Source organism: Panulirus ornatus, chromosome 59 (assembly GCF_036320965.1).
Source record: "Panulirus ornatus isolate Po-2019 chromosome 59, ASM3632096v1, whole genome shotgun sequence".
In the NCBI taxonomy this organism is placed as follows: domain Eukaryota; kingdom Metazoa; phylum Arthropoda; class Malacostraca; order Decapoda; family Palinuridae; genus Panulirus; species Panulirus ornatus.
In genome coordinates, this window is record NC_092282.1 from 27096843 (window position 1) to 27112790 (window position 15948).

The 15948-nt window shown below is 35.9% G+C and overlaps 1 protein-coding gene across 7 annotated transcripts in view; it reads right to left on the reverse strand.

Annotated features, from left to right (window-relative positions):
- Axud1 (AXIN1 up-regulated 1) overlaps positions 1-15948 on the reverse strand; it is a 164943-nt gene that overhangs the window by 28868 nt on the left and 120127 nt on the right. For all 7 annotated transcript variants that reach the window (XM_071696577.1, XM_071696572.1, XM_071696575.1 and 4 more), the window contains exons 4-6: positions 12097-12213; positions 8778-8957; positions 6897-7235 (exon numbers count right to left, since the gene is read on the reverse strand). In XM_071696577.1, the coding sequence (XP_071552678.1) occupies positions 6897-7235; positions 8778-8957; positions 12097-12213 (636 nt within the window). The remainder of the gene's footprint in view (positions 1-6896; positions 7236-8777; positions 8958-12096; positions 12214-15948) is intronic.

A 15948-nucleotide genomic window follows, 5' to 3' on the forward strand; every position in this document is an offset into this window, starting at 1 on the left:
ATATACATACCTATACATTTCAATGTATACATACATATACATACCTATACATTTCAATGTATACATACATATACATACCTATACATTTCAATGTATACATACATATACATACCTATACATTTCAATGTATACATACATATACATACCTATACATTTCAATGTATACATACATATACATACCTATACATTTCAATGTATACATACATATACATACCTATACATTTCAATGTATACATACATATACATACCTATACATTTCAATGTATACATACATATACATACCTATACATTTCAATGTATACATACATATACATACCTATACATTTCAATGTATACATACATATACATACCTATACATTTCAATGTATACATACATATACATACCTATACATTTCAATGTATACATACATATACATACCTATACATTTCAATGTATACATACATATACATACCTATACATTTCAATGTATACATACATATACATACCTATACATTTCAATGTATACATACATATACATACCTATACATTTCAATGTATACATACATATACATACCTATACATTTCAATGTATACATACATATACATACCTATACATTTCAATGTATACATACATATACATACCTATACATTTCAATGTATACATACATATACATACCTATACATTTCAATGTATACATACATATACATACCTATACATTTCAATGTATACATACATATACATACCTATACATTTCAATGTATACATACATATACATACCTATACATTTCAATGTATACATACATATACATACCTATACATTTCAATGTATACATACATATACATACCTATACATTTCAATGTATACATACATATACATACCTATACATTTCAATGTATACATACATATACATACCTATACATTTCAATGTATACATACATATACATACCTATACATTTCAATGTATACATACATATACATACCTATACATTTCAATGTATACATACATATACATACCTATACATTTCAATGTATACATACATATACATACCTATACATTTCAATGTATACATACATATACATACCTATACATTTCAATGTATACATACATATACATACCTATACATTTCAATGTATACATACATATACATACCTATACATTTCAATGTATACATACATATACATACCTATACATTTCAATGTATACATACATATACATACCTATACATTTCAATGTATACATACATATACATACCTATACATTTCAATGTATACATACATATACATACCTATACATTTCAATGTATACATACATATACATACCTATACATTTCAATGTATACATACATATACATACCTATACATTTCAATGTATACATACATATACATACCTATACATTTCAATGTATACATACATATACATACCTATACATTTCAATGTATACATACATATACATACCTATACATTTCAATGTATACATACATATACATACCTATACATTTCAATGTATACATACATATACATACCTATACATTTCAATGTATACATACATATACATACCTATACATTTCAATGTATACATACATATACATACCTATACATTTCAATGTATACATACATATACATACCTATACATTTCAATGTATACATACATATACATACCTATACATTTCAATGTATACATACATATACATACCTATACATTTCAATGTATACATACATATACATACCTATACATTTCAATGTATACATACATATACATACCTATACATTTCAATGTATACATACATATACATACCTATACATTTCAATGTATACATACATATACATACCTATACATTTCAATGTATACATACATATACATACCTATACATTTCAATGTATACATACATATACATACCTATACATTTCAATGTATACATACATATACATACCTATACATTTCAATGTATACATACATATACATACCTATACATTTCAATGTATACATACATATACATACCTATACATTTCAATGTATACATACATATACATACCTATACATTTCAATGTATACATACATATACATACCTATACATTTCAATGTATACATACATATACATACCTATACATTTCAATGTATACATACATATACATACCTATACATTTCAATGTATACATACATATACATACCTATACATTTCAATGTATACATACATATACATACCTATACATTTCAATGTATACATACATATACATACCTATACATTTCAATGTATACATACATATACATACCTATACATTTCAATGTATACATACATATACATACCTATACATTTCAATGTATACATACATATACATACCTATACATTTCAATGTATACATACATATACATACCTATACATTTCAATGTATACATACATATACATACCTATACATTTCAATGTATACATACATATACATACCTATACATTTCAATGTATACATACATATACATACCTATACATTTCAATGTATACATACATATACATACCTATACATTTCAATGTATACATACATATACATACCTATACATTTCAATGTATACATACATATACATACCTATACATTTCAATGTATACATACATATACATACCTATACATTTCAATGTATACATACATATACATACCTATACATTTCAATGTATACATACATATACATACCTATACATTTCAATGTATACATACATATACATACCTATACATTTCAATGTATACATACATATACATACCTATACATTTCAATGTATACATACATATACATACCTATACATTTCAATGTATACATACATATACATACCTATACATTTCAATGTATACATACATATACATACCTATACATTTCAATGTATACATACATATACATACCTATACATTTCAATGTATACATACATATACATACCTATACATTTCAATGTATACATACATATACATACCTATACATTTCAATGTATACATACATATACATACCTATACATTTCAATGTATACATACATATACATACCTATACATTTCAATGTATACATACATATACATACCTATACATTTCAATGTATACTAAGAGACCCACTGACTCTTCTAACCTATACTGCTCTCTCCCTTATCCCTTCTTCCTTATTAACAAGCTTGCCCAAGACAGCTCCTAAATACTTAAATTCTGCTCCTATGTACCTCTCATTGGCTTCAGGCCACCAGAGAATATTACAGAGATGACTTCAATTACCTTTAGTAGATCAAGAAAATTCATATTGTAGATGACCTTATCATTTTATTACACATTTGTAAAACCATAAAATTACTGATTTCCAAATTCATTTGCCATCTGTAAGCCCAGTCCATCAGTCTATGTCTGTTTGAAGCAGTAAATGTTCAATTTCTGTTGTACACTTACTTCCCAGCTTAGTATAATGTACAACTTTTGATATATCACAGAACAATATCAACAGCATTTAAACATATGAAAAAAGATCCAATCTCAAACCTGATCCCTGTGGCACAACACTTATTACATCTAACCAATCTGTGTGTACACTATTTATTACACTTACACAATCTGAGGCTTGAACATTAATCACCAATATGCTTATTGCAGGCAATGGATACCCTAACCACCAAACTAAAACTCCATCTTTGTCATGTAACTTTTGCTTGTAAATTCTAATGTGGAAGTTTCAAAAATCTAAACAAATGACATCAACTAATTTACTTTTATCATGCATAATGTTTATATTATAAAAGAAATCATGTCAGACACCAACAATTTTGTTAAAAATCATGGTGAGAATCATTTACTAAAAGGTAATGCTCTATACACAATTCATAATTACATCCTGGAGACCATTTCCACAAGCTTACTTACTACAGACTTTACTAAAATTGGGCAACAATTTTCAGATAGGGACTTGTTACCTTTTTTAGTATCAGTGTTATAACAGTAAACTTCCACTACTCAGGAACTTTCCTCAGAGCAAGTATCTTATTGAAGAGAGCACTGAAGAGCTTTCACTGTCTTCAGTTAAAACCTGTCTGGGTCTGTCTTTTATTTTCTTTCATTCCACAAGTACAGCAGTATACCTTCAACTTGAATGTCTACATGTTGTAGAACGTTTTCCTCAATAATGTAACCGGATATGAAGCATGGGTTGTTTTTTCTATTATAAATAATGGTGCAGAAGAATCAATATAAAATTTTTGGATTTTTATCAAAGCTTCACTGTCTTGGGCTAAGTCATTTTCTGTAATCAGCAAAACAACTGGCTGGGTGATGACTCTTGTTTCTAGATTCATTATTATCAGTATACCAATTGACTGGCTGATGACTCTCTTGCTTCTAGCTTTATTGTACTCAGTCGACCAACTGATTTTGTTGCTGACTCTCTTGCTTCTAGCATTATCATAACCAGAAGACCAACTGAGTGGGCGATGATGCTCTTGCTTCTGGCTTATTACAAAATTCCTTTGGATTCCTTTCATCTTTTTCAGTAATATACACCTTATACTTTCATAAACTTAGAAATCCTATTCAAATCTACATAATTCATCATGATGGAAATTACTTTATTTCATCATCCCACCATACTGGCTTAGTTCTGGAGAAAGACTGTCTACTATGCAATGACACATATGTCTCAGATGCCACTTTGAAAGTATTACTAAAGCTTATCCACGCTACATCTGCAAGGTGCCCCATTTAGTTCTCTGCCCTAAAACTATGGGTGATAATCTTTTAACAGGTAAATATACAATACTGCTTGAGTGTATACTCAGCAACAAGCAGAAAAATAAAAAATTTACTTATACTATAGTGCTACAATTCTAAACACCTGCTGACAAATTAGAACAATTTCTTAGGAGTTCTAGAACCTAAAGAATAATTATACTAACTACATAAATGTGGCTGCATTCATTCTGGAGAGGCATGCAAGTAACCATTCGCAAACATCTTAAACTACAAATAAATACAGTTTATTTATAGGGTGGGGGAGGGGGCGAAAATTTTGGGAGCCTTGAAAAATGTGTGGAAGTCGAGAACATTATCCCGGAAAGCAAAAATGGGTATGTTTGAAGGAATAGTAGTTCCAACAATGTTGTATGGTTGCGAGGCGTGGGCTATGGATAGAGTTGTGCGCAGGAGGATGGATGTGCTGGAAATGAGATGTTTGAGGACAATGTGTGGTGTGAGGTGGTTTGATCGAGTAAGTAACGTAAGGGTAAGAGAGATGTGTGGAAATAAAAAGAGCGTGGTTGAGAGAGCAGAAGAGGGTGTTTTGAAATGGTTTGGGCACATGGAGAGAATGAGTGAGGAAAGATTGACCAAGAGGATATATGTGTCGGAGGTGGAGGGAACGAGGAGAAGAGGGAGACCAAATTGGAGGTGGAAAGATGGAGTGAAAAGGATTTTGTGTGATCGGGGCCTGAACATGCAGGAGGGTGAAAGGAGGGCAAGGAATAGAGTGAATTGGAGCGATGTGGTATACAGGGGTTGACGTGATGTCAGTGGATTGAATCAAGGCATGTGAAGCGTCTGGGGTAAACCATGGAAGGCTGTGTAGGTATGTATATTTGCGTGTGTGGACGTGTGTATGTACATGTGTATGGGGGGGGTTGGGCCATTTCTTTCGTCTGTTTCCTTGCGCTACCTCGCAAACGCGGGAGACAGCGACAAAGTATAAAAAAAAAAAAAAAATACAGTTTATCAAAAATACTTTTGCTCTATACACCTTGTTGAAAATACAAATCCTGTACTAATTACCAGCTCCCACGAAGGAATGTGTGGGCATAATGAAGTCTTTCTGCCAATCTCTGAACATACCTTCATATTTACACAACTAAACTGTCAATATCTTTCCAAGCTGTCTTAACAAGCCAAAAAACTATCTACAGAATTTGATTCTTCACTCCCCACTAATTTTTCTCTATCTAACCCTCTTTTTTTTTTGTGTGTTGGGTAAAAAATTTTGCCAATCATACTCTACAATGGAATATCGGCAAGATATGATTCTCACTGAATTACATTTGCTTACAAATCATAATACTTTTTTCAGCAGCTGAACCTCTGGACTGTTCAACTAAAGAATGCCTGACAGATACTTTAAATACCCCAAGACTGACTGAGGAGCTACACACGATGATACTCACCTACAGCTTCCCTGTACACTAAATCAGTTTTTTCTTGGCCTCTAAATTTCATTAGTTGTCTTGCATGATGACTAAATGCTCACAAGTCTATTAATATATATGCTAACTTCATTCATCTTTAGGGTGCACTCTATGAGGTAGTAACTAGTCTTGCATATGAGTACATTATGGTTGAATCTCTGTTAACAAGGCCAAGGCTATCTGATTTCTTGCGGGTAGATGAAGGTAACAAGTTGGAAGCATGCACTGATGGATAATGTCAACAGACAGACTGTTCTGAATGAGAAGCTGCTATCTACTGGTGACAAGTCATTAGCAAATGAGAAACCCCCTGTAGACAGTTGTATATAAGATTTTCTATGTATTCTTGAATCCAAACAAGCCTAAACAAGGACCCTTGAAGCTACTGTATCCTTGGCTCACTGTCGGGCTCAGAAAATGCTAAACAGGAATTCTATTCATATCTATGAATAGTCACAGCATACATGTTTGTCTTTTTATACAAACATAAAACTCTTTTTGGTGGAAACCTTAATAGATGCCATAAAAGCTACATATAATAATACAAGCTTAAGCACATAGTCTAAAAAAAAACCTATCACACAAAAATGAGATGTACATTGAAGGGAAAAAAGACAACTTACACTTCCAACAAAATAACAAATTCTTGCAAATAATTGCATGTGACAATTCCCAAAATACTCTAAAAAACTACACAACTACTGAACATTCCCGGACGATCCGGAGAGGAAGTTTTTACCTCGACAGAAGAGTTGAATTTGTGGACATCACTGACGGCTAATCCACTTGGCTCCCTTCCACCCTCAAAGAATGGCAGGTTTCCACTTGCAAGGCCACTTCCATTACTAAATCCATTGGGTGGCGCAGAAGAAGTAGCCAACCACTTGACTCGTGGCTGACTGGGCCACTGTTGCTGTTGTTGGTCTTGCTGCTGATTATTCTGTCGCTTTTCTATCTCCAAGCGCATTAGTGTGTGAATGAAGTGTGTGCGAACACGGATGGGATTAAACTCTATTCTCCCGTATCTATTACCACAGCCCTCTCGAGAACATCCACATGGGAAGTTATGTCGATCAACCTACAATGGAGAAGCAATGTAAATATGAAGCTTTTCTTGGTATATATCCATCCATGTCAACTTTGGTCAGTCAATTTCCAATAAAGGATAAATCAAATACCATACTATTTGTGGTTCTCATTAACATACTCAAACTAAAGCCTAATACACCACCTGATATGGGGTACTTTCCATAACATCTCATGTGCACCATGATCAAACTTTTTAAAATATATATTCCCTTTGTTATGTCTATAGCCTCAGTCTCATTCAACTTTCACTATGGGTAACATAACTCTAACCTTACTGGTAACAAAATGCCTGAGGACAATGTGAGATGTGAGGAGGATCAATTGTGAAAGGATTGACCGAGTAAGAAAGAGATGTGGTAGGAGGTGGAGTATGACTGACAGAGCTGAAGGTGGTATGCCGAAATAGTATGAGTAAACGGAGACAATGAGTAATGAGAAACTAAAAGGATATTTGTGTCAGAGGTTGAGGCAGCTATAGAAAGAAAAGGACCTAGGAGATGGCAGGATTGAGCAGAAGTCATCGAGTTGTTGGGGGTCTGAACATGCAGTTCGGGGAAAGGTGTGTATGGAATAAAAAGACTTGGAGCTATGTGGTATACACAGGGACACAAATTGCCAATGGGTTGAACCACATCACATGAAATAGTAAAGGGTAACCACAAAAAGTTTTGTGAGGCTTGGCCATAAAATGGGGCTCTGTTTCACCTTAGTGTGCCTTCCTGCCCCATGAGTGCCTTCTATCCTTAAGGCTCCTATAGCACTCAGGAAGCTGGCCAACTCCACTGTCATAAATTGTAGTGAAGTCATGTGTGCATCTAAGAGCATAATGTAAAGGGCAATATAGTAGTAACTGCTCAGTGCCTTCTTTACGGTAGTTGCACTGTGGGAATGACAGGTTTTAGACTATGTTGAAACGGCATTTGCATGTTGTAGTGATTAGTGATGTCCAGAGCTTGTTCATTTTAGAATGAAAGCCATTGCGAGAGACTGGCATGGTAGCTACAGAATGAATTTTGTCTTTCCGACACTACTTTGCTAATGCAGGAAATGGTGAACAAGTATGGAAAAAATATGTAGATAACATGGGCAGAGGTTAATTCTTTTAGGCTCTTTTTCTCTAGTCACCCATATTCAAAGAGAAAACATAGATTAACTCAACCATTATTCCCTAAAACTTCTATATGATATACAAGTTATCAATTCATACATGAAATCTTACCCACCAAAGTAAGAAGATAGACGGGTAAATATGTAGGTAGAGAGAGAGAGAGTACCCAATTTCAAAGGTGCCTTATAGCAATGACCCACCTACAAACTGCTTGCAAAAAAATTGATTTCAATGGCCCTGTGGCCAAAGTTTATGGTACCATCCTTCCTGAAAAAAATCATTTGAGAAAATGGTTTGGCCCTTGGTCTATATATAGAGATATAGATAGATAGACAGATCAATCTATCTACAATTCACAATTATAAATTTACTGTATTTTTGCTAAAGTTGTTCTACACACAGACGGAATAACCACTGACTAACCTGACACTTAATCCCAGCTTCATAACACTCGCAAGTATCAGGATCACAGTAAATTTTGCACTGACATCCACACATCTCTCTTGACATCCTAATGTCTTTGCATTCTTCTTTCTCTAATCCTTCTATGCGACAGATTCCAGCCTGACGCAAGAGGGCTCTTCGTTGACGGATTGGCAAGGGCTAGAAATAAAATCAACACATTAAGACAGTATCTTTAAACATTTGTAAATTTCAAGGTTAAAATTCTTTTACAGCTCTGCAGACAGCAGAATTTTTGAGAAACTGAACAAATCCCCGAATGACAATAAATATTCAACACGATGCAGAGGAAGTCAAAGAAGGAAAACAGTGAAAAATAAGAATATGAATGATATATACCATTCTGTAAAGAATCATTTGTAACAAATTCACAAGGCAAAACTAGAGAAACTGTTGGCCAACAAATATGATTTCCTTGGAAATTCACTATAGAAACTTAATGCTGAAATACTTGTTGACCTAATTCACTTAGCCATGGAAGAAGCACTTTCTCCAATCAATTATTCTTTAAGCCGGCTTCATCCATGAGGCAACCCCTAATCAAAAATAAGTGGGACATAACTAAATATCTTAATTCAAAGAGAGAAAGCAGACAATGAAAATGTTCAATATACAGCGAGACAGTGCCAGGAAGACAAAAAAGGCCACATCTGTTCGCATGCAGTCTCTATCTGTCATGTGTAATGCACCGAAACTATAGCCCCTATCCACATCCAGGTCCCACTGACCTTTCATGGTTTATCCTGGACATTTCACATGCTTTATTTCAGTCCACTGAGAGAGAGAGAGAGAGAGAGGGGGGGGGGGGTGTTCCCTCTTAAATAATGGAGAAACTAGATGCACAGATGAACAGGTAAGAAAGATGAAGAAAAATGGAGGCAAAACTGCCATAAAGTGGATCCAGAAACAATGAAAAGAACCATGGAAAAGTGGCAAGGTGCCTGATGACTGGAAAAAGGCAGCAATTCTTCCATTGCTTAAATTAATGGGGAATAAAAGTTGAGGGCAAACATTATCAAGAAATACTCCTTGGTAGCATTACTAGTAAGTTGTACAATTCTTTTTCATACTTGATTGCTGTTTCCCACATTACTGAGGTTGTACCAGGAGGAGGAGAGAGAAAAATTGGAAGCGATGGTTAGATGAAGAAAAATCAACTAGGGATAGGAATATTTCAGTTGAAAATGAGTGAGGAATGACTGCATCTAATGGAAACATTTTGCCTGTGGAATTGGTATGAAAGGGGAGTATGTTCTAGAATCATCAACTTGGTGTGTAAAATTAATAAGTAAGCAGCAGGTTCATAACTGTGAAGTCAGTGTTTCACCTTACCACAATGGGAAGTGTGCAAAAGTTGCTGCAGAAGTTGTATCTACTTAATTCACTTCATTATACTGAAAGTGGAATTAGACCAGATGTATAGAAAGGCAGACAGAGAGATAGAGAGAGGTAATTAGACAGCATTTTAAGAATTCTGTTATGTACGTATCCCAGTACTGCAACGCACTCTCACTGCCTATGTGGGTATGTATGTGTGCACGTATATGTTGATATGTATATGTATGAATATGTGCGTATATGGGCATTTATGTATATACATATGTGTGTGTGTATATGAGTGGATGGGCCATTCTTCTTCTGTTTCCTGGCGCTACCTCGCTGACGAGAGAAACAGCAATTACGTATATATATATATATATTTATTTACATTTATTATACTTTGTCGCTGTCTCTCGAATTAGTGAGGTAGTGCAAGGAAACAGACGAAAGAATGGCCCAACCCACCCACATACAAATATATGTACATACACGTCCACACAGCACATACACTTACATATACATCTAAACATATACATATATATACATACACAGACATATATATATATATATATATATATATATATATATATATATATATATATATATATATATATATATATATATTATCCCTGGGGATAGGGGATTAAGAATACTTCCCACGTATTCCCTGCGTGTCGTAGAAGGCGACTAAAAGGGGAGGGAGCGGGGGGCTGGAAATCCTCCCCTCTCGTTCTTTTTTAATTTTCCAAAAGAAGGAACAGAGGGGGCCAGGTGAGGATATTCCAAAAAGGCCCAGTCCTCTGTTCTTAACGCTACCTCGCTAACGCGGGAAATGGCGAATAGTTTGAAAAAAAAAAAAAAAATATACATGTACATAATTCATAGTCTGCCCTTATTCATTCCCGTCGCCATCCCGCCACACATGAAATGACAACCCCCTCTCCCCGCATGTGCACAAGGTAGCACTAGGAAAAGACAACAAAGGCCACATGTATAATGCACTGAAACCACAGCTCCCTTTCCACATCCAGGCCCCACAGAACTTTCCATGGTTTACCCCAGACGCTTCACATGCCCTGGTTCAATCCACTGATAGCACGTCGACCCTTGTATACCACATCATTCCAATTCACTCTATTCCTTGCATGCCTTTCACCCTCCTGCATGTTCAGGCCCCAATCACTCAAAATCTTTTTCACTCTATCTTTCCACCTCCAATTTGGTCTCCCACTTCTCTTCATTCCCTCCACCTCTGACACATACATCCTTTTTGTCAATCTTTCCTCACACATTCTCTCCATGTGACCAAACCATTTCAAAACACCCTCTTCTGCTCTCTCAACCACACTCTTTTTATTACCACACATCTCTCTTACCCTTTCATTACTTACTCGATCAAACCACCTCACACCACATAATGTCCTCAAACATCTCATTTCCAGCACATCCACCCTCCTCCGCACAACTCTATCTATAGCCCACGCCTCGCAACCATATAACATTGTTGGAACCACTATTCCTTGAAACATGCCCTTTTTACTTTCCAAGATAATGTTCTCAACTTCCACACATTTTTCAATGCTCCCAGAACTTTCGCCCCTCCCCCACCCTATGATTCACTTCTGCTTCCATGTTCCACCCGCTGCCAAATCCACTCCCAGGCATCTAAAACACTTCACTTCCTCCAGTTTTTCTCCATTCAAACTTACCTCCCAACTGAATTGTCCCTCAACCCTATTGTACCTAATAACCTTGCTCTTATTCACCTTTACTCTCAGCTTTCTTCTTAAAAAAAAAAAAAAAAAAAAAAAACACCTGGTCAATGCTTTTCCCTTCAATAAAAAAATCATAATCTGCTTAAGCCTTTATCTGTGGGCCACACCAACAGGCATGACATATAAACACTATCACAATTCTATATTACTGGTTCTTTTAATGCCCTCTTACAACTGGATCATACCTGAAGAAAATAGTAGGAATCAGCATCCAATTCTGAGTCAGACAAGTCACTGGCCTCCTCACTGTTTTCTTCACTGTCCTCTGAACTGCTACCCCGGCTACTACTGTCTCGCCGCTCCTGTCACAGCAAACCAATATTAAAGAGGCAACTTACATTAAGGAAGTAGCTATATATACAAAAACAGTGCATTTCATCTTGGGAAAATATTCCTGTTCTGTATAAGCTGGATTAAGTTAAAACCTTAAGTGCAGCATATCATCCACATAATTATCCATAAATGCTTTCTTGATAAAAAAAAAAAAAGGAAACCATTTGGTGAAACCTCTGTTACAGCAAGAGTTAAATAAAAGTCAAAACATAAAATCAATTAGATAAATTCACTACAAGTCTCTGTTCTCAGGTTCCTGCTCCATCTGTGCCATGCTGTCTGTTTACATTATTTTCCAACACCATTTAAAGTTGGACATTCTTATCCTGTTAAGTTTTAAAATGAAATTATATTACTAATTAGCTCTAGTGGATAAAGAAATTCATAATGTGTCAAATTTCAATCTCATGTAACCTCTGGCCTGAAACAGCAAAACGTCTCAAAGGTAAAATAGCATTTCTTAGAAAAACCTGGACAAAGCCTTTCTACAAAGTTTAGGTGTGCCATCTGGCATATAAACTTAAATGATCTGGCCAAAATAGAATTAGGTGTAGCATACATTGATAATACATGTGTAAAACTTTCATCATAGCTTCTCTCAAAATGTATTTCTCTATAAGTGTAAAAATCATATTTCCTTCAAGCAATTTTCCCAGACTCTAAATCTAAACTACACTGTGGAACTAGAAGAGAAAATACAAAATAAAATAAGAGCTAATAAATAAGTTTCGAGAAAAGAAAATAGATAAAATACAAACTAAAATTTACTTCGATGAGTTTTCAAAGAAATTTACAACTAGCTCACACTTTTTCTCTACCTGCAAGCTTTCAATCTTCTATTTGACCAAGTCTTTCTTGGGGAGGGGGGTTTACACTTCTATTTCTCAAAATTTATATTTCAAGCCTGTCCACATACCTTCATCTGTGCCCATACCTAGCACTTTTTAACAAATGACATTTCTAAGATCATAGTGCATTCTATCCTCAACATAATGTTCAAGCTCTGAAGTATTTGATTCTTGCTGAAAGTTTAATAATGTGATGGTCACTACTTGTAACCTTCTCATCCATGTCAAAAAATACATCTCAAATCTTTGTTGGTACTCATTACTACATCTGGGATGTTCTTGCACAAATTCATCTGATCTACAGTTCAAAGAAGGAAGAAAACCATAACAAACACAGGTATAGTAATCCACTCCTGATCTCTGTTCATGGCCAACCACAGGATGGATGATTTATTGAAATATACAACAAAAGAAAGATTTTGCCATGAGGCCAGGCTAGCACACTTGACTTACCAAATAATGTTGGTCCAAATACAGCCTATCTTCAATATTTGTCTAAATACTAGGGGAAAAAGAATACTTCCCACGTATTCCCTGCATGTTGTAGAAGGCAACTAAAAGGGGAGGGAGTGGGGGGGCTGCAAATCCTCCCCTCTAAATTTTACTTTTCCAAAAGAAGGGATAGAGAAGGGGGCCAAGATAGGATTTTCCCTTAAAGGCTCAGTTCTCTGTTCTTGATGGTACCTCGCTAAAGCAGGAAATGGCAAATACACATGGAAAGAAAAAACTATCATAAGGACTGGTGTAAACATAAAAGGCAGGCTATTCCTGTTTACCTCTATTACAGTCATGCAAAATGCCAAAATCATTTATTTATTCATTTTGCTTTGTCACTGTCTCCCATGTTAGCGAGGTAGCGCAAGGAAACATACAAAAGAAATAGCCTAACCCACCCACATACACATGTATATACATACACGTCCACACACGCAAATATACATACCTATACATCTCAATGTATTCATATATATACACACACAGACATAGACATATATACACATGTACATAATTCATACTGTCTGCCCTTATTCCCATTGCCACCCCACCACACATGAAAAAAAAAACCCTCCCCCCAAATGTGCGTGAGGTAGCACTAGGAAAAGACAACAAAGGCCACATTCGTTCACACACAGTCTCTAGCTGTCATGTAATAATGCACCGAAACCACAGCTCCCTTTCCACATCCAGGCCCCACAGAACTTCCCATGGTTTACCCCAGATGCTTCACATGCCCTGGTTCAATCCATTAACAGCAAGTTGACCCCGGTATACCACATCGTTCCAATTCACTCTATTCCTTGCACACCTTTCACTTTCCTGCATGTTCAGGCCCCAATCACTCAAAATCTTTTTCACTCCATCTTTCCACCTCCAATTGGGTCTCCCACTTCTCGTTCCCCCCCACCTCTGGATTGAATCTGCCCTGGTTCAATCCATTAACAGCAAGTTGACCCCGGTATACAACATCATTCCAATTCACTCTATTCCTTGCACACCTTTCACTTTCCTGCATGTTCAGGCCCCAATCACTCAAAATCTTTTTCACTCCATCTTTCCACCTCCAATTGGGTCTCCCACTTCTCGTTCCCCCCACCTCTGACACATATATCCTCTTGGTCAATCTTTCCTCACTCATTCTCTCCATGTGACTAAACCATTTCAAAATACTCTCTTCTACTCTCTCAACCACACTCTTTCTATTACAACGAATCTCTCTTACCACATTATTACTTACTCAATCAAATCATTTCACACCACATATTGTCCTCAAACATCTCATTTCCAGCACATCCACCCTCCTCCGCACAACTCTATCCATAGCCCACGCCTCGCAACCATGTAACATTGTTGGAACCACTATTCCTTCAAACATACCCATTTTTGCTTTCCGAGATAATGTTCTCGACTTCCACACATTCTTCAACGCTCCCAGAACTTTCGCCCCTCCCCTACCCTATGATTCACTTCTGCTTCCATGGTTCCATCTGCTGCCAAATCCACTCAAAGAAATCTAAAACACTTCATTTCCTCCAGCTTTTCTCCAATCAAACTTACCTCCCAATTGACTTGTCCCTCAACACTACAGTACATAATAACCTTGCTCTTATTTACATTTACTCTCAGCTTTCTTCTTTCACACACTTTACCAGACTCAGTCACCAGCTTCTGCAGTTTCTCACATGAATCAGCCACCAGCACTGTATCATCAGCGAACAACAACTTTCCAAGCTCTCTCATCCACAACAGACTGCATACTTGCCCCTCTTTCCAAAACTCTTGCATTTACCTCCCTAACAACCCCATCCATAAACAAATCAAACAACCATGGAGACATCACACACCCCTGCCGCAAACCTACATTCACTGAGAACCAATCACTTTCCTCTCTTCCTACTCATACACATGCCTTACATCTTCAATAAAAACTTTTCACTACTTCTAACAGCTTGCCTCCCACACCATATATTCTAAATACCTTCCACAGAGCATCTCTATCAACTCTATCATATGCCTTCTCCAGATCCATAAATGCCACATACAAATCCATTTGCTTTTCTAAATATTTCTCACATACATTCTTCAAAGCAAACACCTGATCCACACATCCTCTACCACTTCTGAAACCACACTGCTCTTCCCCAATCTGATGCTCTTTACATACCTTCACCCTCTCAATCAATACCCTCCCATATAATTTACCAGGAATACTCAACAAACTTATACCTCTGTAATTTGAGCGCTCACTTTTATCCCCTTTGCCTTTGTACAATGGCACTATGCAAGCATTCCGCCAATCCTCAGGCACCTCACCATGAGACATACATACATTAAATAACCTTACTAACCAGTCAACAA